This window comes from Limanda limanda, chromosome 14 (assembly GCF_963576545.1).
Source record: "Limanda limanda chromosome 14, fLimLim1.1, whole genome shotgun sequence".
Taxonomy (NCBI): Eukaryota; Metazoa; Chordata; class Actinopteri; order Pleuronectiformes; family Pleuronectidae; genus Limanda; species Limanda limanda.
The window spans coordinates 18,269,610-18,296,282 of record NC_083649.1 but is presented as its reverse complement, the minus strand read 5'-3'; the positions used below and the strand labels follow the sequence as shown (position 1 = coordinate 18,296,282).

Sequence of the window (26,673 nt, the reverse complement as noted above, 5' to 3'; positions counted from 1 at the left end):
TTGATGCTAAAATGACGGGCTGGTCAGGGGCTCCATGTACGAATAGCTGATAGCCATGGAAGATTGGGCCCGATAAAGCCAAGTCTGCTCTGATTGGTCAACTACATCCAGAGCAAGTAGGAAATGTCAGCCTCCGCTCTAGGGTCACCTGGGTTTTTAGTGGGCGTGCCAGACTAGCCACTAGATTATGCAAATGTTGGCAATGGCGTCGGACTACTGCCGAGATGTTTCAGGGGCTTCAGGACTTTGCAGACCTTTTACATACACAAAAAACTACAACCCACTAGAGGAAAGTAAAACTGAAGCATTATATGTCTCCTTTAAGAAAGTCTTTATGAATCTTACGTCTGCTGCAGTGTGGATCTGCAGGTCTCACAGAAGCTCTTGTCTTTGTGTAGGTTTTCAACCAGGTCCTGGCTCTCCCAGACATGTCAGGTGTGCCACAAGAACATGATGTTTGGGGTGAAGTGCAAACACTGCCGGTGAGTGGAGCACTTTCTATTTTAAGGTCACTTCAATCAATTTGGAGTGATTTTGTTATTGTTGGAGGTTTTGCAGCAGCATGAGGAAGCGTGTTTCTATGTTTCCTGGGTATCTCACGTGCCGCTCACTTTCTGTGCAGGTTAAAGTGCCACAACAAATGCACAAAGGAAGCTCCATCCTGCAGAATCTCCTTTCTACCAAGTAAGTTTGGTTCCATCCTCAATCGGCAGTTGCTGGACACAGTGTTTGTTTTACATTTGTGTACACACGTTGTGACGTTGCCATTATTTCTGTTGTAGTTGCCAAAATCCGGAGGACTGAGTCTGTTCCGTCTGACATAAACAACCCGGTGGATCGGCCATCAGAAGCACCGCAGTTTGGCACGCTACCAAAAGCCATTACAAAAAAGGTTAAAGAAAAGATGACTTGGGAGTTTTGCATTACAGCACACTGTATTACGGAATATTTCCCATAAACCCCACTGGTTCCTATAACTCATATCACCTCTACTTCTCCCTGATCCCATACTACATTTTGAAAGAAAAATAATTATGCAAAAGATTTTTGTCGTTGCCTTGTCAGTATTTGCACCATCTGCTCATGCAGCACACTGACTTTGTTGAGATGGACACCAGTAATCCTACTTCTGAATAAGACATTACTTCGATTATGATGTTTAGATGAGTTGCTAATTGAATATTCCATTCTCATTCCTGTCTGTCTGATTATGACTTATGTCATCATTATCTCCAATATATCATAAGTGCAACGTTCCTGTGCACGAAGATATTTAAAAATATCATCTTTATGATATTAACGGCCATCCAAACACTTTTCCTTAAATCACATAGCATAACTGCGGTTCTGCCTTCACCCCAGAAATGTGGTTTCGTCATCAAGCAGTTGGTAACTGCTGTATGTCGATGTTGAAAACTCCAATAGGACGTTATGACGCGATTAAGATATAAACATGTCCACATAATGTGGCTAAGATCAGATTACTCCACATGTCTTTATTTGATTGTTGCTTATTCTGAGTACGACCTTATTCAGGTGAAATCAGAAAATGCTGTTTTCATGGCAGTGTCTTATTCAGACTATTGGTTATTTGGGTTAATATTGAAATCAGTCCATGTAAACTTAGTCAGTGTTAATATTAGTGATGCTCTCGTCCCATTTAATGCAAAGGGGATGGTAAAATAAACACACCAGTAAATGTAATAATTAAGTAAACATACAATGAAAAATACAAAAATTGGATTTACAACGTAAACAGAAAATAAAGTATAGCATGATTGCAGATGTAGGATATTGATATTGTGCACTGAGGGGAAATGAGTATTGCACAGTTCAATTAGTTCAAATGTGTATATAATATGTCGGGCCTGAGTAATATTGTTTGCGTCCATCCTCGCTCCACCAGGACCATCCTCCAGTGCTGAACCAGCTGGACTCCAGCAGCAATCCGTCCTCCACCACCTCGTCCACGCCCTCCTCGCCGGCGCCCTTCCCGCAGAGCAACCCCCCCAGCGCCACCCCGCCGCCCAACCCCTCGCCCAAAGGTCATCGGGACATTCGCTTCAACTTCCCTGGTAAGCTGGCACACAGATGGACCCGTGGAGAAACGTGGCACATACTGAAATGTGCATGGGAGCTATCAGCTCTCCTCATTGGACAGATGTCTGTTCCTAAATCTCAGTTCCAGCTTTCCAGGTTCTAAGAGTCTGGGCCTCTCACACACTTCTCTCCTCTTCTCTCTCTCTCGCTCTCTCTCTCTCTCTCTCTCTCTCTATATGTATATGATGTTAACACTAAAGACTAACTGCACTTTTTACAACATCTGTCAATTCAAAGTTGTTCTAACCAAGAGTCTCCCTCTGTGCTGTGCCTGATGGTCTCTCCCGTCTCTTTTTGCAAAAGCTGCCTGTTACTTTCAGCATAGACAGCAGTTTATCTTCCCCGGTGAGTTTGACGCCCCCCCCTGAAAACATCATTCTGCATTCTGCTAGTTTCCCATCATCCCACTCTCCCAAATCCTCCCCTGTCCTCTGCATGTTTGCTTTTGGGGTTGTGGCAGGTAGTGTAGATCCAAATCCTTCCACTGTGCATGTTGACAGCCTTTTGACTCCATCTGCTGGTTGTAGTGGGGAACTGCATGAGATGTGTTCTGCGTGAGGCTTTTTTCTCAACGGAAAAGTGCATAAACACAAAAGGAATGGACGCATTGTTCTCCTCATTTATTCCCAAACTGTGATATATTTCTCTGCAGATGTCTCCAGTCCTGTTCATTTGCACCCTGACGTCCTACGAGACACTGTGTAAGACATTTCTGTTCAAATTAAATCAAGTTGATTTAATAATTGTGTTCAAACCGAAAAGTAAATGTTGTCTTTTGTTGTTATTTACCTCTCTGATGTTCACTTTGTGCACCATAGCAGTGGGATAGAGCAATCGGACGACGTACACGCTGAGCTGGTTGAAGATGAAGACGAAGAGGTGATGTTGCACACTTCTGATATTTCTGAAATGTAAACGCTCTGTATTTATGAAGTGATTTTCCTGTCTTGACGACCAGTGATATCTCTTAACAGTACAGTTATGCCACTCGCCCATTCACACACGTTCATACATTGCATCAACTTACAGCACTTTCTCAGCCATCAGGGGTTTCTGATCAGGGTTCTTGCCCAAGGACACGTGGAATAGGGCTGACTGGGTTTGAACCGCCGACCTTGCGCTCTTCCTCCTCAGCCCTCAGAAATGAAATGAGTTGAAGGACTGAGAGTCTTACCAACCTCAAGCTCTCACCACATGATGGTCTGACTTTGACTCAGACCATCGTCACATTGGAAGTTTGTTATGGCACCAAAACAAGAATTGAATATCATCTATCAAAGCAGAGCAGCAGGTGTCAAAGTCATTTCTCTCAGACGCTGTTGGGCAGTTGAAATCATAATATATTCATTTATTTACTCAGGCATATGATAGCTGCGGCTATTCATGTCTTTAGAAACCCCCCAGATGACTGTTTTCTTGTAAATGATTTCCACATGAGTGGCCTGGCATCAACCAAATACAAACATCCTCTCTCTGACGTTGGTTTACTGGAACCAGGCTGACCTGTTTGGCTGAGGTGGTGATGTTATTAATCTAACCAGACGAGTCCTGCTGACGAGACAGCAGCACGAAGCTGAACCTGGAGGAAAAAAACTACAGGACATTATACAGTATTGATTCAAGAAAAATAGGATCCTCCATTAACACATAATGTTTCCAGGCCTTTTCTGATACTAAATATTGCCGATCGAGCCATTATGAACTTATATGTGACAATTAAAATACGGAGATGCAGAAGTGTCTCTTTAATTTCTAATAAATAAGTAATTAGCTGTTTATGTAGTAGAATATCAACACCATGACCCAAGGAGGTAGGAAGTAAGGGTGCTGACAGGGCAGCAGCACCCCCTACTGTTGAAGGTCAGCAACTGCAAGGCAAAAAAAGATTTCTCGAGATCGATTAGAGAAACAAATTTTATTTTCTTCAGTAACATTTTGAGAGTAGCATAGTCAACCCACTTTCACCTCTATAATATCTGGAGTCATTTTAGAACATTCAGTGTTTCTTCTGTGGAGCCTGTTGATGCACAAATGTGACGTAGAACCTGAAAGGATTGTGGATTTTTGTTGCTCATAGTGGGTTTTCTAAAACTGGAATAAAATGTTTGTGGGTCAGAAATAATAGAATAGGTGTTATACCGGCTTGATCTGACTTCCAGCCATCCCCACTCTCTTGTAGGAAGGGGAGGAGGACATCGAGGCCGAAGATGAAGACGCAGAGGAGGAGAACGAGGAAGAAGAGGAGGAGAATGACGAGGAGGACGAGGAAGACGACGAGGACATCAGGATGAGCATGGGCTCCGACGGGGAGCTGGACGTGGACGAGCTGGACGATCTGCCCAGCTCGCGGGGGAACCAGTGGAAGGGCCCCATCTCCCGCAAGGCCAGCCAGACCAGCGTCTACCTCCAGGAGTGGGACATCCCGTATGAGCAGCTGGACCTCGGGGAACTCATCGGAAAGGTGAGGATTATAGAAATGGGCATCGGGGAACATGCTGAGTAGGGGTGGGAAATGGCAAAAATGTGACTATTCAATAGTATTGCGATATTTGGGCCGCGATTCAATAGTATTGCGATTCGATCCTGCGATATATTGCGATTAATGTCCCCCATATTATTCAAAGGCATTACAAAAAATGAGGAAAATAAGACTGCTCAACTCACTTCAAATGTCACATTTAATTCTGTGAACAACATTGTCTTCTACACATTAACTGAAGTGCAAAAACTAAGGAAGGGTAATGCAAAAACTTTGTCCTTGAACATTCAGGATACAGGACCTTTGTAATTATTTTCTGAATAGGAGACCTCTCACATGAACACTGAGCTCCCAGCACATTACTTACAATTATTTAAATACAATACAGTAACATCAAGCAGACATAATAGAGTAACATAAACCTGAGAATAATCATATAAATAAGAGTAACCTAGAGCTTCAATCAAATTGAGAAAAAAAACCAAATGTGTACTACTAGAGTCCAGTCCAGTTGGCTGCAAGGTCATGAACCAAAATGTTAAATTCATTTGGGAATATTGGCATTTTTGTTCTGAAAAAAGAGTTGGTCAACATGCTCAGATGTTAAAGTGCTCCTCTGGGCCGTTACTATATCTCCTGCAGTAGAGAACATCCTTTCCGCATACACACTAGGTATCTTTTAAACTCTGAAACTCTCCTCGTCATGCTTTGCCAACCAGGGTCTGTTACATATATAATTGTAAATAAAGTATTGATAAAAAAAATATATATATTGCAATACTCTGTGCTACAGTATCGATATTGTCGCGGGCGCAAATAACGCAATACTGAATAGAATCGATTTTTTCCCCTACCACTAATGCTGAGCACATTTGCTGAATTTGACGTGTCTCCGTGTCCGTGCAGGGCCGCTGGGGCAGAGTGCACAAGGGTCGTTGGCATGGCGAGGTCGCGATACGGCTCCTGGAGATCGACGGAAACAACCAGGACCACCTGAAGCTCTTTAAAAAGGAGGTGATGAACTACAGGCAGACCAGACATGAGAATGTGGTCCTCTTCATGGGGGCCTGCATGGCTCCACCGCACCTCGCCATCATCACCAGGTCAGAACCAAAACATCAAATATCCCTTGGAAATTACCCTAGGAATGAATTGAATGCCACAAAAAGAAATGTTCATCATGCAATTGTTTGGCATATTTTATTTTCAGCAAAATACACTAAAAACATTACATCCAATATGAAAAACTGTGTATTTTTTACTATAAAAACTACAAACATGCTCAACAAAGCTTTTTCAAAGTTGAAAATGTAAATGTCTTCACTGTGTTTGCATTCTCAGAGTGAACGGAGTTTGTAAGTGATGCAAACATAAGATGTAAAATGATCAAACTGAGACAAAGTCAAACACGTTGCATTTTAATAGTGTGGAGTTAAGGCCAATTTACGGTTCTGCGTTTTTGAAAAAAAACGGACAGATAAGACCGCCCTATCCGTCGTGAAACGCCCTCTCCGAGCGCTTCGGACAGCTTTTCGTACAGGTCTGATTTTTCTAACTTCTCCGTGTTGTGTCGGAGACCCGACCGACAGCTCTTGGCTGTGATTGGTCCGCGAACGACATCATTTCCGTATGACGTCATTTCCGTACGACGTCATTTCTGTTCGACGTCATTTCCGGACCTCTAACTTCCTGATTCACAATAAACACATACATAACTACGATTCTACGATTAATGTGACGTGTGTGTTAAGCCAGCGGAGTTGTCCGGCTGACGGTGGCTCGTTCGAGCACTGAGGGCATGTGTGCACGGTCACAGACGGTTATAACGAGCTTTCAAAACGGCGCTAGCGGGCTAGGCTAGCCACCATGCTAACTGCGGTGGTAACAGTGCAAGAACCCGCCGCCACGACTTTAATTCCACTTCTATCATGACACTGTTTCTATAATACCGCCAGGTTAGAAGCAAACACTGGGAAGTAGTTAGTGCCGGCAGTCCCTGCTGACTGTGTGTGGAAGCTGGGGGGGAGCTAGGTCCGTGTAGCTTCTAGCTACATGTAGCCTCAAGCAGATTCAAGCTGTGGAATCAGCAACACAGTTCGGAATCAAGACCGGGGAACCGCTGCGCTAAGAAACGATAACATCAGCATCTTGACCCGCTGGGTGTCACTTTATTTAGTTCTGTTAGTTGCCATGGTTCAGTGTGTGGGAGACAAGCCACAGAGAAATATAAACACAAGTGGACTTCTTCTTCCGATAATTGGGGTAGGCTTCTCTGAGCTCGTCTCCCGTTGCGCCACCTATGGGTTTGGCGGTGAATTTTTTCCGACGTAGAGTGGTCGGAGAAGTAAATATCAAAAAGACTCTTGGACCCCTGTGGAGCCCTCTCCGAGAAACGGAGAACGTAGAAGCATACTGGAGCCTTTAATTCTTTTGTCCAGCACAAACTATCAAAGCCTCTGACCTCTTCTCTATCGCTACCCTCCCAACGGCTTCATCTGCGACTCCTGAGGGTTCAACTTTAATACGTGGGTTGTTGTTTTTTCATCAATCTAATCCCCCTCCCCTCTCTTTCCTTGCAGCTTCTGTAAAGGGAGGACGCTGTATTCTGTCGTCAGAGACACTAAAAACACTTTGGATATTAACAAGACCAGACAAATCGCTCAGGAGATTGTAAAGGTAAATGTTTCTTTCATATCTTTTCAAAGCTCCCACTGATGCCTTTGAGTTAGTGAGATCCAGACCTTGATTCATGTCTTTAGAAGTGAAAGATTTCATGTCCAGGAATGGGCTTTGTTAAAATCCAAGGAGTATTTTTTATTAAAAGAGACATAAAATCCGTATCATTACAACAGCCAAACCAAATCTGTTAAACATGGTTCATTAAATATTTTTCGGTTTTAAAAATATATATTTCATTTTGCTCTCGCATGAAAGGCCTATGCCACAGGTAAAAAAAGTCTCCACAGGGAATAAAGTATATTGAGCAAACTTCCGTGAACAAATATCCAGTACCAACACTCAATGATCTGCCGCTGTCTGTCCTCTGCTGCAGGGAATGGGCTACCTGCACGCCAAGGGCATCGTTCACAAGGACCTGAAGTCCAAGAACGTCTTTCACGACACCAATAAAGTCGTGATCACGGACTTCGGGCTGTTCGGGATCTCTGGGGTCGTTCAGGAAGGGAGGTGAGAGGCACCCCCACCAATCGAGAGGCAGTAAAAACCCTACCTCAGCTAAACGGCTGGTCAGGCCACACTGCTGTTACCTATGGAGGTCTAGTGATTTGTAATAACTGCTGAGTCCTGCAGGCGTCTTCCTCAAATCCCCTGGTCATGAAAACTAAATGATTTCCTGCAGACTCTTGTTTTTTAAGTACATTTCAAACACACACCTCTACTTCTTCCTTTGTGCTCACGAGTAGCCATCTTCTACACAGCTGTTGAAGATGGACTCTTTAATGCGTCTTTCCGCTCTGGTTTTTCCGCTCCACTTTATTTTTTACTGAAAAGTGTGCACCTTTCTTTTTTCCAGGCGTGAGAATAAACTCAAACTTCCCCACGGCTGGATTTGTTACCTGGCACCAGAGATCGTGCGCAGGATGAGCCCAGGGAACAACGAGGACCGGCTCCCGTTCTCCACCGCAGCCGACGTGTACGCCTTCGGGTGAGTTCTGCAGTCGTTAACGTAAATAAACTAAAGATATATTATGCTCGTATTCTGGTTCATGATTCAAATTTGGGGTTTATATGCTTTAATCTCAAGAAAACTTTCCAGACACTGTCCAGTGCTGCAGCTCCTCTTTTCAACTCCTGTCCCTTTAAGGCCCCCTCTCCAAATGAAGTAGTCTGCTCTGATTGGTCAGCTGAGCCACCGTGTTGTGATTTGGTCCAATACGTGTAGGAAACGCCAGCCATAGATTTATATATAAAGGCTAGATGTCTCGTCCGCGTTGCCGGCCAACGGAGCCGGACGTCACCACATGGCGGCCATCTTGCCAGAGGTTGCACGCTCACCCATAACATTGTGTTGGTAGTGGTAAATAACCACAACTTGCTAAATTTTCAACCGATTTTGAAACTGTCTGGTTTGTTATAAACGTTAGAGATGTAGTTATGACACTGCATAAATTATTAAATATTTTTAGAAAATAACATAATTATTCAAAAGTATGCAGTGTCATATCTACATCTCTGAAGTTTATAACAAACCAGACCGTTTCAAAATCGGTTGAAAATTGAGCAAGTTATGGTTATTTACCACTACCAACACAATGTTATGGGTGAGCGTGCAACCTCTGGCAAGATGGCCGCCATGTGGTGACGTCCGGCTCCGTCGAACGAGACATCTTGTCTTTATATATATCTATGACGCCAGCCTCAGCTTTGTTAGCTGACCTGCTAGAGTAGTCGCTAGGCGGACATTTAGAAAATGGCGGGCATCGTGATGTGCTAAAAGTAACCTCTCCTCAAAGCTCTGCAGACCTAGAGGAGCTTATTTTACTATTACAGTGTAATCAAACTTCTGCCCCCCCCCCCTCCCCTTTCAGCACCATTTGGTATGAGCTTCAAGCGAGGGACTGGCCAATCACCAATCAGCATGTGGAAGCTACCATCTGGCAGGTGGGGAGCGGAGAGGGCATCAAGAAGGTGCTGGCCGAGATCAGCCTGGGCAAGGAGGTCACTGTGAGTAGAGTCAGAGGCGTGTCAGTCATTCGGATACGCACACGGTTATTCCTCCTGTATAAGAGACGGCAAATACTCAACCATGGTTCAGTGATGCAGAGATATCAAGGAAGTGCAGAGATTGACCCGAGGTGTTTGTGTCCCTGTGGCTGCGTCAGGAGATCCTCTCCGCCTGCTGGGCGTACGACCTGAGGGACCGGCCGCCCTTCACCCAGCTGGCCGACATGCTGGAGAAGCTGCCCAAGCTCAACCGCAGGCTGTCCCACCCCGGACACTTCTGGAAGTCTGCAGAGTAGGTATCCAGGAAGTGAGGGACAATGTGGAGACGCCGGACACGTGAAAACCAAAACCTTACAGTACATCTCCTGACGCCTTGTGGTACAATGGCCTGATAATAATGAGGATCCCAGCAGCGAGAGTGAAGCAGCTTTGGGGTCTTATTTATTTAGTCTTATTTATAAAGGAGATATATAAAAGGATATTTGGTTGATATATTTTGTACATGATAAGATAATATAAATGGGTTTGAACGGTTATATGTCCTAGTTTCTCTTCAGCATCACACCTGCCTGAATGCACTGTCACTGCACTGTGGAGCGTCTCTGCTACCGCTGCATGCTCTTTAATGAAATGTGAACTTTGTGTTTCTTATATGTAGATGTTAATTTAGTCTTGGTCACAGGAAACTAAATGTCGACTCACCCTTCTAAGTAGTCTGCGATTGGGTCGTTCGTTGCCATGGACGAATTTTCAGATGCAGTCAGGAAGAGCAAAAATAAATTATCTGACATATGTACAAAGCGACAAAATTAGATTTGTATTAGTTTCTATCCTCATGCGTGTGTGACACATTTCTTTGTACTTACTGAAGCACGGGACAGTATGTGACACATCGTCATCTTAAGCTGACATTAACTGTCCAATGTGTGAAAGGACCAAATAAAAAAAAAAGGGAATTGAAAACTTGCAAAAACTAGAATGACACTCAGAAGAGCGTAAACCTCAGCCCAGGCCCAACAGTCACTTAATGAAACATTAAAATTCACTAGATCCAGATTTATATTTGGATGTGCAACTAATTTCTCACATTTATAAAACATCAATCCCCTAAACGAGCTTGATTCAACTCATTATTATCTGAAAAATGAACAATTATTGAAAAATGCTTCTCGTGATTTATAAAAATCTGGATCCGCAGTAAAGATTAATGGCACATCCTCCCACCAAAATGCATGGTAATCTGTCCTGTAGCTTTAATTTAATCCTGCTAACAAACAAACAGACAAACAAAAACATAACGACCTTGACGGAGGTAAAAATACATAAATTAATAAATTAATGACATAAAGAGAAATTTTGGACCAAACAACTCTTCTTCAGGTTTTTACCTCTTTTTCTGTCATCTTCAGGAGTTTGACAGTTATGTTCATTTCCATACCAGAGCAGATTTATTTTTTATCTTTCAGTTTCTGCAAACCCACCCGTCACATTTATTTTACATGTCTGAATTACAGCTTTGCTTCACACCACGTTCCCTTCTGTCTCTCTGCTTCTTCTTTTCTGATTTGATCTTCTTCCAAACAACCTGTGTCGTGTTCACACTAAAGCAACATGTGACCTTCTGCATTTCTAACCTCAAATCAGTAGTTCAGGGCTTCACTTTAGATCCTGCGTGGTTAAATGTTAGTTTAGTTCAGCTGGATGATGGTTTACGTTTAAAAGAAAAACCTTATTGATTTTAAATTGATCTTGTTTTTCCTGGATTCCACTTTCAATGCCTGACCTTTTTTTTTTTTTTTACGCACTCAAACTAATCGACATGTGTGTAATATCTTGCTGCTTTTTTTTTTTCAAATGATGCTTTCTTCACTTGTTTCACTTCCACTAACCGTCTAACGTTTGTGTTTTTCCCCTTTGCTCTTCCCTCGTCTTTTTTCTTCTCGTTCTCTTTTCTAATCCAGGTTGTAGCGGGCGCACTGAAACATAAGCAATGCACAACAAAGCCTGGGTCTGCCTTGCATGCTCCTGAATCCTTAACTCTTGCAGGATTGAACAAAGCGTTGCCTCTGCCTGAAAACAGACACTGCTTCCACTAATCCACGGGCTGATCTTCCGTGTCTAACCGTCTCGCGTTTCCTTAGAGGAGGATTGGTTGACTGAGGCGTGGCAGGGGGCGGGGCGAGGGGGGGGGGGGAGGAGATAGCGGGACAACCACCACCACCATCCTCCTTCGTGCTTTCCCTTCTTTTTTCATATTTCGTTTCATATCTCTTCGCCTTTTTACCCCATTTTCGGTTTTTGTTTCGTGTCTGTGACGTTGTGCTTGACTCTGAGTAACTGGTGTCTGTGCTGGGACTGACTGGTGGCGCCCCCTGTCCTTCGCCCCCCCCCCCCCCCGCTCACCTTTCTCTCTGCTGCGCAGCTGTGATTGTGGTCGTTCTTAATAATCTCACACACACACATGTGCACACCGCTGGACGTAAAGTGAACCCTCACTCCCAAACGGACCACTCCATCTATCTATGTTTTCCCCCCCGAGGGCCTGACACGCGTTCGACAGGCTGCTTGAGTTATATCTTCTCAGAGCGACTGCCTCTCTGCTCCTCTCCCTCGGCCTTTTTCACGCCGACGTGTTGACCTGCCCCATGTCCAGACACAATATGCACTTTGTCAACAGGAGAAAAATAATCACGAACTCTGTCTTTTGTTGATGCTGTTGTTTAGTTTGGTTTTGAATCGTCATATTTGCAGTGTGTGTTTTTTTCTTTTCTTTTCTACTTGTTGAGGGTCTCAGAGGCTCGGACAGTGTGATACGCTCACTCATACGTTGTCCTTATGAGGCATAACCTGTTAGATTCACTGTTTTATGGGATGCATTTTGAAAACGAGACACTGATGAAGGTGCTAAAGTCGACGTGAAAAAGAAACAAGGTGAAACTCCCCTTCATCATCCACAATCCACACAGGGAGTAGAAAAATGCTAGTTATTTATGATTAAAGACTTTTTCAATCGTGTCCATCCATTGAAGTGTAAAGTGCACTTTATGAGAACATGAGTTCCTTTGGAAAGATCCTCCTGTCGGGAGTTGAGAGATTTCAGTCTGCGCAAAAAAGAAAAAAGAAAAATCAGGAACCTGGCGCAAAAGTGTCCTATATCTTCCTAAAACATTACCTCTTGTGTGCGCTTGTGCATACTGTTTGTGATTGCTGGCTTCAGTTGGGGTGCTTGTATTTATGTGTTGTGAGTGTGTGTGTGTGTGTGTGCATGTGCGACTGAGTGAGTGTACTGTGTCGGAATACGTTGGGTTGGTTTTTGTGAAAGACTGCAGTAAATGTCGTGTTGTAAAATCCAATTGTACATACATTATTTAATGTATAGCAAAATTAACATGATTCTTCTAATATTTGTACAAACATTTTATATGTAAACTACATCACAACATTTTTGAATAGGTACTGCTATGGCTATTACAGATGTGTATATATTTATATTTTTTTCATGTATAAAAAAAATACTGTAAAAAAGCTGTACAATTTTTAGAATGGGCCAATACATGTTTTTTATGTTACTGTAAAAATTCATATTTTTGTATTGCATGTGACTACTGTTCTGTTCACACAGTTTCTGTTTTCATCCATGGAAGACAATAAAATGAGGCTTGTCATGTAACCACAGAATGGAGGCTGTTGTTTTTCTCTTGAGGTGAACGTGGCAATGAATTTAAAAACAGCGGAAGCATCTTTAAGGTGCAAATAGAAGATAATTAAACTGGACTTTAAGTTAAACAGAAATATAGAAAAATATAGTCAAGAACAGGGAATTTCACATGTCCTTAAAATATGCAGATTTAATTTATTTGCAGTTTTACCTCTGCCAAGGAGGTTGTGTTTTTCGGTTGGTTTGTTTGTTTGTTTGTTTTGAAGCAAGATAACACAAAATCTGCGGGACGGATATCCATGAAATGTTGTGAAAAGATGCGATACGAGTCAAGAAAGATCCAATTTGGTGCGGCCCTGGATCAGATGCAGGATTTCTTTTTTCCACTTTCTTTTACATGCAGGATGGAGCTTTTTTACATTTTGACATTCAGTGTGTAAAATTTGGTGCAGCTTGATTGCATTTGAGAGGAGCATTGGGCCTTGGCACAGGTATCCACCTTTAGTTTGTCTATTCCGATCTGAGGAACCAAAGAAATTCTAAAACGGTTATAAAACACACTTATTAAACTGGGATCAAGATGTGTGTTGAACCTGTGGAAGTCAAAGCACATAACGATATATTTTACCAACTAACAAATTGGTCTGTTCATCTGACAAGTGTTTAATAAAGTGAGAGTAGGGGGGTTGTTCTCTCATGTGGACAAAAAAGGCATCACACTGAAACGTGTAGGACAAGGCTAAAGCTTATTTACATACTGGGAGCACATCAGGTGGGTTTAGCTCCTGAAAATTAAAAAAACAGATTTAGATTGCTCTTTCTCCCAGAGGTCTTTTGAGGAGAAGGTTGTGGAAACGCTTGCAGCAGCTTCCTCTAGGTGGCACAAAAACCCTACAGAGTTTTTGGGAGTCTGAACCAAAACTGTGAGGCAGTAGGGTTATTTTATTTTGGTTGTGCACATTTTACGTCCACTTTGGTCAATGGTTCGCATCTATTTGTGTGTTGTGCCTTATTTAGTTGTGAACGTGTCATCTCTCTATTTTAACTAACAAGCGCTTCAGCTTGTGTGAGAACGAGCTCTTATCTCCTGCATCTGGAAACCACTGAAACTTGTGCGATTGTCAGATTAACTGTCTGAAGCTGCTCCGAAATGTTAGTGAGGAGGAAAGAAGTCAGTGAATCTGCTTTTAGAAGAACTTCTCCGGATTATCAGCTTTCAAAAACTGCTTCACAGGCTTTGGAGAAAAAACAGTTAGCCTTGTTTTCTCACCTTTCTGCTGAGGCAGCTTTTCAGTGATGAATCTATCAAAAGTTTATAATGCAAGGCCTTGGGAGCTGTCAGGAAAATGAGAAATACCGCTCAGATGCAGACCTTGAAGGCTGTTATCAGTAAGGCTGCGTCCGTAAGTGTGGCTCTGAATAATAAGAATGATGGATTGATTCTGAATACTGGTATCAATCCAGCAGAAAAGAAAGGACCTTGTATCCTCTACTGCGACTAAGAACTCTCTGACTCCAACTGGTACCGGGTCACGTGACCAGTATTTGTGCGTTTGCTGGTAGGCCGGAAAACAAAATGCTCTCTCTGTCCTGGGTGTCAGTCAAAACCGAACCTGATAATAGAAACTCGTGTGCTGAATCACATATCAAACATGTTTAATGCTGGAAAGTTAGAGCTGTGGCAGGCTACAAATTCACAGGAGAGCCGACACATCAGTCAGCAAATGTGATGTGAAACCTGGGTCACACACACACACGTATACACACACACACACACACACACACACACACACACACACACACACACACACACACATACACTACTACACAGAGAGAGAGAGAGAGCTTTCACTAGGCCATTCTGACATTTGCTGAACCCACGACTCCACCTGTCAGCCATCAACTGATGGTCTTGGGATTTTCCTTAATGAGGCTGTCCAGCATCACATCCACCAGGTCAGTTATTTACGGTGGGTGAAGTTACACACAAACAAAACAAAGGTGTCACATATATACACACACACACATAAGCACAAATGCCCTTTGATTGTCTGTGAGGACAAATACACAACACTGAGATCGTACCTACTGACACATCGGACTTTCCACCAGTGGTGTGGTGATGAAGTCATCTGTTTCTCCCCTGCTCTCACTTCCTCACGCATACTTAACTTCATGATGCCCTCTTCTTCCTCCTCCTCCTCCTCCTCATCCAGAATAGAAGCAGAATTAACTGTAACAATGTTGGTTAATAACTTTAGTAACTTTATTTATAAAGCCTGTCAAAACAGCCGTTACAAAGTGTTTCACAAAGAGGACAAATAAAAATAAGGCATCAAACACAAGAAGCAAATGGTTGTGCAATAATGGTTAGGAGTGATACCATAAGCTGGTGTGCCTTTAGGCGTTCAATAAATTTGGTTATCAAAATAAAATATAAAACAATATTTAAAATATTAATATTATATCATAACTTTAGTTTGTTTAAGTTCTCTCGGGGCACCACCCTTCACAGAAGGGAAAAGATAGGCAATTTATTGATTAAGATCAGTCTCATTTAGATCTAGTTCACTTAGAAATCTTAATATTTACTATTAAAGATTATATGATGAACAGTGAAGGTTTATAGAGTTCTTGACAGTGTAGCGGTTGGTAAAATTCACTTATGCAACATTAATGAAAGGACATTTGTAAAAGAAAACATTTATTATGAACATAATAAAGCATAAAAACACAAATTACTAACAAAACATACTAACTACCAAAAGTTTGTGTGTGAGTATGTGTGTGTGTGTGTGGGTGGATGTAAATTAGGGTGCTTTCAGAATGGTTGATGACAAAAAGTTCACACCTTCTTCAGCATGCTTTCAAATTGGTGGTTTGACCCCCTAAGATAGTACCCCCCCTCCTTCTGGAGTGGGGGCGTAGTTAAGTAGGTGTAGAGATATGCGTGCCTGTGAAAATGGTAATCAGATAATGAAGGAGAGTCTGTGTAGAGCCCAATTTACATTAACCTTGATTTAACTTGTAACACAATATCACCACATATATCAAACTTATAAACACCACACAGAATCAAATAAACAGTCTTGCTTCTAGTCTAGTATCATTAGTAAGCCCAGTATGTTACCAGTCCTTGAACAGGGAGAAAGTTGCTGTGCGGGTCGCCGTTCATCCTTGCTCTGAAGTCTCTGGTTCATGTGGTCTCTGCTTCCGCCGTTTTGTTGAGCTGTGCAGTTCAGTTGCGTATTGAATCTTAAGTTCTTACCTGCAGGACATTAAGTCGCTGCAAGGAGGTTGGAATGAGCTGGAAGCTGCACCTTTGCGCTCCTCTCGTAGAGTTGGATGCGAAGAGAAGATGCCAGGCAGGAGCAGTCAGGCCCCCGCTAGGCGATGCAGGAGAGGAGAGGCTGGACAGCCTGCTGTCCAGAAGAGTTTAGGAGAAAAGCTGGAGCAGCCTTCCACCCTCAGAGGGAATGGAGCAAAGAGGAAGAGTTGGGGGAGACCTTGGTCTTAAATAGGCCCAGTGACCCTCAGGTCATGTGGCCAGATTGACCAATTGGAATTGATCCTGGTAGCACTTTGCACCTCTATGTGAAGTTTCTGAAACAAAGGGGACATGCAGCATTATGGGAGCCTGAGTTTCTAGGCCTTCCAAGAACAAAGAAAACATGTTGCACCCTGGAAGACTGAGTTCACTCCAGAACATGCGGCATGCTTGTTTCAAGTTTTGACCACATGTAGGCCGAAAAGGAGGCATGTGGTTCGCACAAAAACATTACCCAACACAAATTAAGGTAATATCAAAGACAGCAAATACAATAAATCATCAATACATAATTTAAAAGTTATGGCAAAAGAAAATTATGCAATAAACACAAGTTATAGCATCAAAAAAAACAATCAACTAAAAGCAATTTGGTAAAAGTATGTTTTGGTTTCCAAACCAGGAGTCGGGACCCTCTAGGGGTCGTGAGACACAGAGAGAGGGACACAAGATGGTTTCCAGGAAGCAAATACAATCAACAAATTGTCATATTTTAGCCAATAATGTTAAAAAAAGTTACAAAATATATGAGTTACAATTCAAATAATCACCAGCCATCTGATTCTCTTTATCTCCAGGATTATGATAACGATTATGAAAGATTAGCAACAGCATCAGTTACAGCAGGTTAATGTCCAGCACCACATGGAATGACCTGGGTCACAAGACTCTGGCACAGTTATTTTGGGGTATTCTGGAAGGACTTATCTACGGTATGTGGGTCAATTAATAAAAACTCAATTTTTATATTGAGATGTTTCCCTCTTAACTATTATACTGGTTATTCACTGCGTTTGCTGAGCACCTGTGACAACTGCTGCTGTGTCATGACAAAGAACTGATCCTGTGGTGTGAATAAATGAATTGATGTTTTTACGACAGCATATCAACTTGTTACGTTCAGTCAGTCACAGTAATTTATAACCCTCCCTGTTACATTAGTCGTGCACACTCGTGACCTTGCCTCCGTCCTTCTGTCTGAACAAGAATAACAAGACGCCTGCCGATATCAGCAGCGCAGATTTGTGTTCATGTCGCTCATGATTTACTGGCCCTTTCTTCTGGATGGCCACGTTGATAAACAGCTCGATGACGAAGGACCACAGCAGAGAGACGCCATTCCCACGTCTTTGCTTCAGGCCCTGCAGAAACATGCAGATACTTAAGGGAGCGTAGAGTGTGCTGGGGACTGAAAGCTGTCGTGGATGTTGCTGGCGTCATCTGCAGGGATGACGCCACTTTCCAAATTAAGCTTCTGCAGAAATAACTGAAAATCTGACAGGAAACACACATTTCCACTTGCAGAGGAAACTCAATGGGGAACTGCAAAAAAAAGAAATACTATTGAAATCAACAGAAATTATGAATAATGTTTGTTGTTTCACTTCACCATGGCAACACAAATTTATATGAGAGAGCACGATGTTGAACACGGCCTCGTACATATTTTGGGATCTGACCTAAAGTACATTTTCTACACTTGCCATTGACTGTGGCGTCTGTGGCTTGGACTAAAAACCCATTGGCGACACCGAAAGCAGAAGACGTGTGCAGGTTGTGCTGCATTTTTATAAATACTCAGTTTTCTGTTAGTCAGATGTATCGTGAGATTCTTCTGTGAGCGCTTACCCACAACTTTTTTTATAGCCGGTCACTCCACTGATGTTTTTTGTGATAACCGCACGACACCAAAAGCCACTTCCTTCTCTTCTTATAGAGCAAATGGAGAAGTAAGAGCGAGATCCTCATGAGTGTGCCACTTATTTGAATTTTGTCATTGTCTCGCAGATGGTTCACACATCGCTAATCTCTCTGTACTTACATCACAGCTTCGGAATATTTGTTCGCACGACACCTTGCTCGTCTGGCATCAAGAACAAGGTAAGTGATTACATCTTTTATTAATACATACTTTTACTTTGAAACCTGTTAGTTTAAGAATAATAGTAATTATCACTATACATTTTTATCTTTGGATTTGATTTTGTTGTTGCTTTTTGACTGGTTTACAACAGATATGTTTGGTTACTTTGGTTTCAGGGACATAAAATCACAATTATGTATTCGTGCCGATACAAAAGTGAGGAAATGCGTAAAGCATCACAGTTCCTCCTTTTGAAACACGAGAAGTTGAGATCTAATAGAAACAAAGTTACTCATTTCCACAGAATTTTTTTTGGACTACTTGTAACACGATACGTTTGGTTACTTCAGTTTCAGTCTCATAAAATTACAATTTTGTGTTTATGACTTTTCAAACAATGCTCTCAGTCTGGTGATCAGAAAAGGTGTGAAACAGAAACTAGAACAACTACAAAACGTTATCAACAATTTCCGTCCAAAGAAAATAATATCAGCATCTTGACTATAAATTCAAAACTAAATCAGTGTTATAGGATCACACTGATGAAATGTACATTAGATAACGCTGCTGCTGACCATGATCCCATGTACTGTAGGATAATGCATCATAACGCACAGAACCTTCCGCTCACTGTCATCTTATTTCCGAAGCCTTTTAAATGAAGGAATCTATCACGGCTGCATATTTTCATTGCTCTGTGCAATAGTTTGACATTTATTTCAAATCAGTTGTAACTAACTCAAATACTCAATGTAAGTAGAATATTTTAATCCAAATTTCCCCTGTTTTTCCTTGTCTCCTCAGATACCAACATGAACAGCCTCCTCCTCCTGTTTTACAGCTTAGAAATCCTGGCTGTACTTCTGTGTGGAGCTGATGGCAACACGGAGAATCAAACTGCTCTCTCAAGCACACAAAGTGCTCCTTCAGCATCCACACCACCTTATGTCACCCCCACTGAAACGTCTGAGGCCAGCAGCCTGACGAGCACCGAGACGTCCACGACTGGCTCCTTACTCTCCAGCAGTCGCAGCCCTGCAGCTACGTCTGTCCGTCCGCTCAAGACCACCGCCTCCACCACCACCACCAAGACCACCACCTCCACCACCGTCGCCCCACACTGGGCGGTCTACAGAAGGGAATGTTTCGCCCTCTACCTGGTGTGTGGCGTACTCATCATAGTCTGCGCCGTCCTGCTGCTCTCCAGTTTGATGTTGACGTGTAAGGTCAGGCACCTCAGCAGACGCCTCGAGGCGCTGAGCGGCGACGCTGACCTGATCAGCAACTCTGAGTTCTGGATAGGAACGGCCGGGAAGAACAAAAGCAGATCAGGGCCGGGGGCCAAGGAGACCAATGTGCTGATGACCGACTTCAGTCAAACACAGGAGGGGGACGGTGCTGACAAGGAAGAGGACAGGAAGGTAAGCGCGGATGGACAAATTGGAGAGAAGAACAAGAAGAAGGTGGAAGAGAACGGTGACGAGAGCAAGAAGGAGACACCTGTCACCAAGAAGTCCTCAAAGCCTCAAGAGGAAACTGCTGATCCGAAGTCAAGCAAAGCTGAAGCTGACTCCTCTACTGAGGTGTAGCACTGTGTTTGTGTGTGCATGTGTGTGCGTGTGTGTGTGTGTGTGTGTGTGTGTGTGTGTGTGTGAGTGAGTGTGTGTGTGTGTGACTGTGCGCATTTCTTAAGCTATAGTTATGAGGGGCCATTTTTGTTCAATACCATCATTGTGAGAACTCGTCCTCATAAATTCAAAGGCCTTTTTGAGGGACGACTCTTGTTTTCCGGGTTAGGGTTAGAATAAGGTTTAGGTTTGGGTAAGGGTCAGGCATTTAGTTGTGATTGTTAAGTTTAGGGTAAGGGGCTCGGGAATGCATTATGCATTATGTCAATAAGTGTCCTCTCACAACTATAGAGACATGTGTGCGTGTGTACGTGTGTATACGTGTGTGTGTGTATTCATGTTTGAGAGAGAGAGAGTCGAATTAATTAGCAAGCAGAGAATGTGCCTCTTCCGGGCAGTGCCACTCAACTCCGAAAGAACGCTCTCTTTCACCGCGGCCCGGGGAGACAAAAGACACACAGAAGTCCTATTCAACAAACCAATATGGAGTGGTTTCCGCCGCCTGGTGCAGATATTTGTCCGTCCACTTGCTTGTGACGTCCCCGTGGATGTGCACCTTTTATCGAAAAGTCTTTGAGTGTAGTTTCCCCTCGTCACGGCACTGCAGCCTCTGCATGAGGCCGGGGGGGAAAAGCACAGAGAGAGTGAGGAAATAACCACTGTGCTGCAAAAGAGGCACAACACGATTCTGTCCTCTCAGCTGCATGGTTGCATAAGTCCGGATCATGTACAATGATATGTGCAAATATGTCTAATTTTATAAGGTTAAATCCTGCATCAAACATCTGTCCCTTAGCAGTGAAGGTAATGTGTGTGCTAGAGGTTCGGCAGTGCAGTGCAGGATGGAGAGTTGGCTGTATTGCTGATGACAGGTAGGAAGCTGCAGTGAAGGACAGTCCTCTGCAATAAATCTTTTTCGAGTTATTTTGTGACAACCTCTAAAATGAACACAAGGGAAACAACAGCCAATCACAGCACGGTCTGACTGTGAGTTGATACTTTACAGAGGGTTAGTTGAGATTCAGGTGATAACTGATCGTTGAAATTAGTAAATTCATCAAAACACAATGATATCTGTCACTTTAAATGCAGAATTATAATAATTCTCGGGAAGCTGCTGCATTTAACATGAGCTGAGGAGTTTCCCTTGCAGCAGCCTTGTATATGCAGGGGACCCCCTCCGTTATGCGCTCCATTTCTCCTCACCCCCCCACCCCCTCTCCAAAAACCAGCACCCCACCCCTCCCATCTCTGCACTTCTACAGCACAAGAGTAAGCACACAGAGCCTGCAGTGCTTGATCGCGCTATCCCAAAAGATCCACATACAGGAGGCAATATCAACTCTCGCTTCTTCCAAGAGGACAAAAAGGACCAAAGCAAGGGGAGGCAGAGAGAGGGCAGCCTCAAAGTGAAGTGAGCAAGAGTCCAAATCTGTGAGGGGGGGAAAAAGATTCACCTTCAGCAGAGCAGCAGCTGGTCCTTAGCTTCCCAGCAGGACAGGAGAGAGGAGCAAGGAGAGAAAAGTGACTGGAATGATAAGATGAGAAGGTAAGTTATGAACAGATGTAAAGACTCTTTTCACACACACACACACACACACACACACACACACACACACACACACACACACACACCACACACACACACACACACACACACACACACACACACACAGTCATTCTGTCGCACCCTGGCTCACATACCGTGTACTGCTGTTTCAGCAGTGCAGCACTACTGGCTGCCTTCTCTGCCCCCCCCCCCCCCCTGCCTGCCTTTGGACCAGCTGATGCATGAGTCCTCTGTGGAGTCAATATTAAAACCATCCATTGAGCTAGTTGTGCTCCTCTGAGACCACGGGACCGACTGCACTGACAACCACTGATGACTGAACACGCAAACTGATGCCAGGGAAATGACTACAGGGATTTGTCATCCTTTGCAGTGAATGAATGAATGATTTATAAAAAGGAAAAAAAGACTTGAATATCCTCTTACACATCAGCACAAACGTTTATCAGTTATTAGAGGCACATTTCAATCCAGGGCTAATGGTGCATAAAAACTGCTGCTGCTGCAGCATCACTGATACATGCCTGCTGAGTCAGTCTTTGCATGTTATGTACATGCTACATGGAAGGTACACAATTTAGGGCATCCAGTTTGTGTGTGTACAATTTACATGCAACACAAGAGAAAGTTTGCTTTTATAGCACATTTAAAAACGACTGCAGTTGACCAAAGTGCTCAACAATGAGAAATACAAGAAGAAATTGAAGTTGATCCGATGAAAGCCCTGGTACAAGTACATCAAAGTAAAAATGTGGAATATGGCCAAAATGGCCACTAAATGCAAAATAGCAGGCTTCCTGTGGCATTTTTCCAATAGCACCTGAGACTTTTTTGTTTGTCTGGTCATGATACACATGTGTATCGTTTTTTGTGAAGATCAGTCAATGTGAACACGTTCCGGGGTCTCGGGGGGCACCGTCTATCCATTTTGCGACGCCCATTGAAATACGCCCACAGAATACGTACATTTTTACCACTTTCTAACTTTCTGCAAATTTTGGTAAGAATTGGGCATGGTAAAGCCCTCAAAAAGCCAATTCATTTGCCTGAATAATAATTATAATAATAATAATAATCCTTACAATTTCAATAGGGCCTCACCTGTCAGGCAGTGCTCGGGCCCTAAATACAATAATAAAATAATACACGCAGACTAGCATAAAATAAACAAAAATAAATCCAAAAAAAAAATGAGATAAGATAATAATATAAAAAGAAGAGGAGCTTTCTCACTCTCTCTCTCACCCTTATCCCTTAGCCATAACCAATGAGCAGCCAGGGGCGACTGATCAGGGCAAACACATATCATATCTCTGAGTGTGTGAGAGAAAGAGAGGGAGAAAGAGAGGGTGGGGCTATAAAGAAGTTGTTACCATGCTTCTCCTATAGCAAGTATTCACCAAGCACAGTGGTGATGTGACTTTTGGAGGTAGTGGTGCAGGACAAACACTAATATCCTTGCCCTCTTCCCTTTCTTCTAGCAGGTATGTTCTCCTGAGGATCTCCCCCCCAGCCGCCCTCCTGGGACTCCTGGTTGGCTCGTTGCTCGGGATGCACGCCCTGGCCGTGTGTCCCTCCATGTGCTCCTGCAGCCGCAGCCACAGGGAGGTGGACTGCTCCTGGAGGGGTCTGAGGCAGCTGCCCGACGGCCTGCAGCACAACATGCGCTCCCTCAACTTGTCCCACAACCGCTTCCAGCACCTGGACCACCGGCTCACCGTGTACACCCATCTCCGCGTCCTGGACTTGTCTCACAACCGGCTGAGCCACCTGCCCGCCGGCTTGCCTCGCTCCCTCTGGCAGCTCCACGCCGCCTCCAACCACCTCCAGCTGCTGGACAAGAACGACACCGCCTATCAATGGAACCTGCGACTGCTGGACCTCTCCAACAACAAGCTGGAGCGGGCCACCTTCATCAACAACACGCTGATCAACCTTTGCACCCTCAACCTGAGTCACAACCACTTCTGGACCTTGCCCACCAACATGCCCGTGCAGCTGGAGGCCGTCGACCTCTCGCACAACTTGCTGGTGAAGGTGCTGCCCGGCTCCCTGGACCGGCTGCCCAGACTGACTCACCTCTACCTGCACGCCAACCGCTTCGCCACGCTTCCCTCTGGAGTGCTGGACCAGATGACATCACTCCGAGTCATCGCTCTGGGCAACAACCCTTGGGCCTGTCACCTGTACGACAACATCACCTACGTGCTGTCCTGGACTCAGCACACCCCCGCCCGCGTCCTGGGCTGCCCCTGCCACACCGAGTCAGTCTGTGGGGGGGCGCAGCCGGGCAGGACTGGAGGGTGGCACTTTGCCTCCTACAACCCGCCCCCGTTGGTAGCGGGCGCCCAGGACGTGAGCTCCCTGCCCCCGGGGGCCGGCGTTACCGAGTGGTGGTACTTGTCTGTGTCTGCACCCCCCCCACACTCCCAGATGGAACATCACCCTTTCACAGACACACCAGTCAGCATCCAGGATCACATGCTCCACACTCATCCTCGTCTCTTTCCTGGCACCGGCGAAGACTCACCCCCTGACTCACTCACTTCCGCTTTTTCTGACACGAGCGTCGTTACCGAAACACCCGTCGGGCCTGACATGACCCTGCCCGTAGGTCAGTTCTTTACCACAGAGAGCCCCTTCGCCAAGACAAAGAAGACCACCACGCTTCGCACGAGGAGCGTGAGGAGGCCAAATCAGTCCCACCCGAGGGGGGGCAGCTCCTCCTCGCTGCCTCTCCTTCACAACCTGGGGCTCCTGCTTCTCGTTCTGCAACACGTGCTCTGAGAGAGAAACGGAGCAGACCGACCACCGAGTGATGAGCCTACATTTCAGTTTACAGAAACAAACCACGGATGTAGTTTGTCGATCACCATCAGCATTTACCATAGAAATGACCGACTTTAGGATCAGTGTCATAATGCCTGCTATGCTGAGAATGCTACGTTGCTAATTATATATTTCTACATTAAAAAACATCACTTTAGCTTTCTAACAAGGCTCTTTACAGGCCTCCCTTTGAATGCCTCTGATTTAAAAAGAGAAATACCATTGTAATGAATACAGCTAAGCACATGATGGCACTATACATTCAGCTACCAGTTTATTATGTAACTGAATGGGGCCCTGGTGCTCGTCCGCAGCTACAGTCCATCGATTTCCAGGCTGACTGAGGTGTTTTCTGGTCTATAGCACACAAATTATTGTCTTTTTTTTCAAATTTTCTACAACTGTTGGCTGAAACTGTCATGTTGTTATTATATAATTATTTTGGTGGAAAATATATGACACTCAGAGCCCTTATTTAAGCCTCTGGGTGACTCAGATTATTTTCCTAGATGTGCTTGATCCCTCAACCTGCTTGTTTCATGTTAGAAATCATATCACACACCACGAAAGAAGCCTGTCCTGGGGGATGTTTTTAATAAAGCAGTCATGGCATGTATGTAACAGGAAGCTGCATAGACTCTGCGGTGCAGAGGGCAAACAAATGGACAATGCTGTGTCACTATCTTCAACAAACTCCCAAGTAGCGCGTCTGTATTTTGATCACATCGCCGACTTAAGTGTCCTTCATGATTCAGTGGCGCTCGTGAAAATTATCTGCATGGTGATTGAACGTTCCAGGAATGCTAACCTACTGCTATATTGCTGCAGAGCATTAAAGCACAAGACATTTTCAGCTTATTTGTGTGAAATGTTAAGATATTCAAATCCTGATTGCATTTTAAGTGGAAATGGCAGTGATGTGCTGGCGTGCACATTTTTACTTCCCAGTAATACATTCACATAATGTTCCTGGAACAGCAGGAGCTGCATCACAGCCAGCTGCATTCGACAAACTGAAGAGGAATGTGTTTACTTTTGGATACGTCTCCACGAAGATTTCTGTAAAGTTAAATAAAATGTGCTCAGTCACTTACACCTTTTGATAATTGTTTGAATATTGTGTTCATTCACAGCTGACTGGCGGTCTCGATTTTGATTAGAAGCCATTCACAGCGAGGACGTCCCACAGGAGAGGCCAGACGAGCTGCAGTGTTATTTTTAGTTCACAACAACTACATCTCCCATGAGGCTTTGACATGGAGTCGGTGTCAAACCTCACAAGGGCGGCAGTTGCTCAACGCTGAAAATCAAACACATCAAACTGTAGCTTATGCAGATTCAAATAGCGGGAAAGGATTTGTTTTTAATCTGATTTGTCGAGGGTCGGTTCACTCTACAAGCCCAAAAATACATTTATCCAAGTCAGACTTTGCCTCACAGTTCATCGCACCTGGGAACTGCCCAGAACAAACACAGCCTTATCTGCTGGTCATTGAGTAATCAATCTGAAATATCTTTCCCAACAGCAGGATTAGAAATAATAACTTGCTCTGATCATAAAGACCCTCTGAAACCCAATATCCCAGAAGTGCGTGCTCTCTGTGTGACCTTTATTGATGCCTCGAAGAGAAGTGAGAAAATCTCACGTGCAGGAACATCTGTGCCGGAGACACAGCGGCTCCCTCCTGGCACCGGGTGGCACAGGGAAGTGAGAGCCTGTGAACAGGTGACGCTGCTGTGGTTCAGCCAGGCGCAGCCTAGGAAAAGCAATATGGAGTCACTGTTACCACCCACACGGTGAGTGATCAACATCTGATGTTATGCCAGTTGGGCCATGGTTCGCTCCTGAATGGCTCGCCAAAGGAGCGATGAATTGAAATGGAGAATGAAATGCTTTCCCCTGAATACGTATTGTTACCGACAGACGATAAATACCATACAAATGTGGGAGGGGGAAGAATAGAATAGTGGAATGATTTAACCAGGAATAATATCAGTCTTTAGTTTGAGGAAATAAATAACAATATAATAAAAGTCAGAGAGCGTGAACAACATCTGATCATTCTGCCTCTCAGCAGCCGTCACTCTGAGAAATCAAACACCTGCTTGATAAATTCTACATATTTATAGCCTGGAAACAGAAGCCCGAAACAGACAGAAACAAGCGGTGAGTGTGATGCTTAGTTATAAATGTGACTCAAGGCTGAAAGAAAGTTAACTTTCATTTCCCCCTCAACTCTCAGTTCAGGCTCTTTTTCAACTTGCATCTTCATTCAATTATTACTTATCAAACAGTATTATTAGGTTCATTGAAA

General features: G+C 43.9%; 2 protein-coding genes across 4 annotated transcripts in view; both read left to right on the top strand.

Moving 5' to 3' along the window:
* Window positions 1-11,419, top strand: part of LOC133019442 (kinase suppressor of Ras 1-like) — a 32,710-nt gene extending 21,291 nt beyond the window's left edge. Inside the window, exons 7-21 of one of the 3 annotated variants that reach the window (XM_061085930.1) lie at window positions 399-482; window positions 623-684; window positions 783-892; window positions 1,907-2,075; window positions 2,404-2,445; window positions 2,753-2,801; window positions 2,919-2,979; window positions 4,280-4,561; window positions 5,486-5,682; window positions 7,159-7,255; window positions 7,632-7,765; window positions 8,112-8,243; window positions 9,127-9,262; window positions 9,421-9,554; window positions 11,224-11,419. In XM_061085930.1, coding sequence (XP_060941913.1) covers window positions 399-482; window positions 623-684; window positions 783-892; window positions 1,907-2,075; window positions 2,404-2,445; window positions 2,753-2,801; window positions 2,919-2,979; window positions 4,280-4,561; window positions 5,486-5,682; window positions 7,159-7,255; window positions 7,632-7,765; window positions 8,112-8,243; window positions 9,127-9,262; window positions 9,421-9,554; window positions 11,224-11,230 — 1,696 coding nt within the window. In that variant the 3' untranslated portion in view covers window positions 11,231-11,419. Of the gene's footprint in view, window positions 1-398; window positions 483-622; window positions 685-782; window positions 893-1,906; window positions 2,076-2,403; window positions 2,446-2,752; window positions 2,802-2,918; window positions 2,980-4,279; window positions 4,562-5,485; window positions 5,683-7,158; window positions 7,256-7,631; window positions 7,766-8,111; window positions 8,244-9,126; window positions 9,555-11,223 lie in introns of those variants that run through there. The other 2 variants (XM_061085928.1, XM_061085929.1) reach the window with 2 other exon arrangements.
* Window positions 11,420-21,144: 9,725 nt separating this feature from the next.
* omgb (oligodendrocyte myelin glycoprotein b) lies at window positions 21,145-25,208 on the top strand. Its single transcript, XM_061085337.1, has 2 exons — window positions 21,145-21,231; window positions 22,919-25,208. Exons 1-2 carry the CDS (start codon window positions 21,145-21,147, stop codon window positions 24,314-24,316), a joined length of 1,485 nt encoding a protein of 494 aa, XP_060941320.1. The 3' UTR covers window positions 24,317-25,208.
* The last annotated feature ends 1,465 nt before the right edge of the window (window positions 25,209-26,673 follow it).

Excerpts from the sequence above, each read along its gene's own strand:
- omgb (XM_061085337.1), top strand. The coding sequence starts at position 21,145 with ATGCGCTCCATTTCTCCTCACCCCCCCACCCCCTCTCCAAAAACCAGC. Across the intron at positions 21,232-22,918 it reads TGCACTTCTACAGCACAAGA|CAAGTATTCACCAAGCACAG; the intron begins GTAAGCACACAG and ends CTTCTCCTATAG.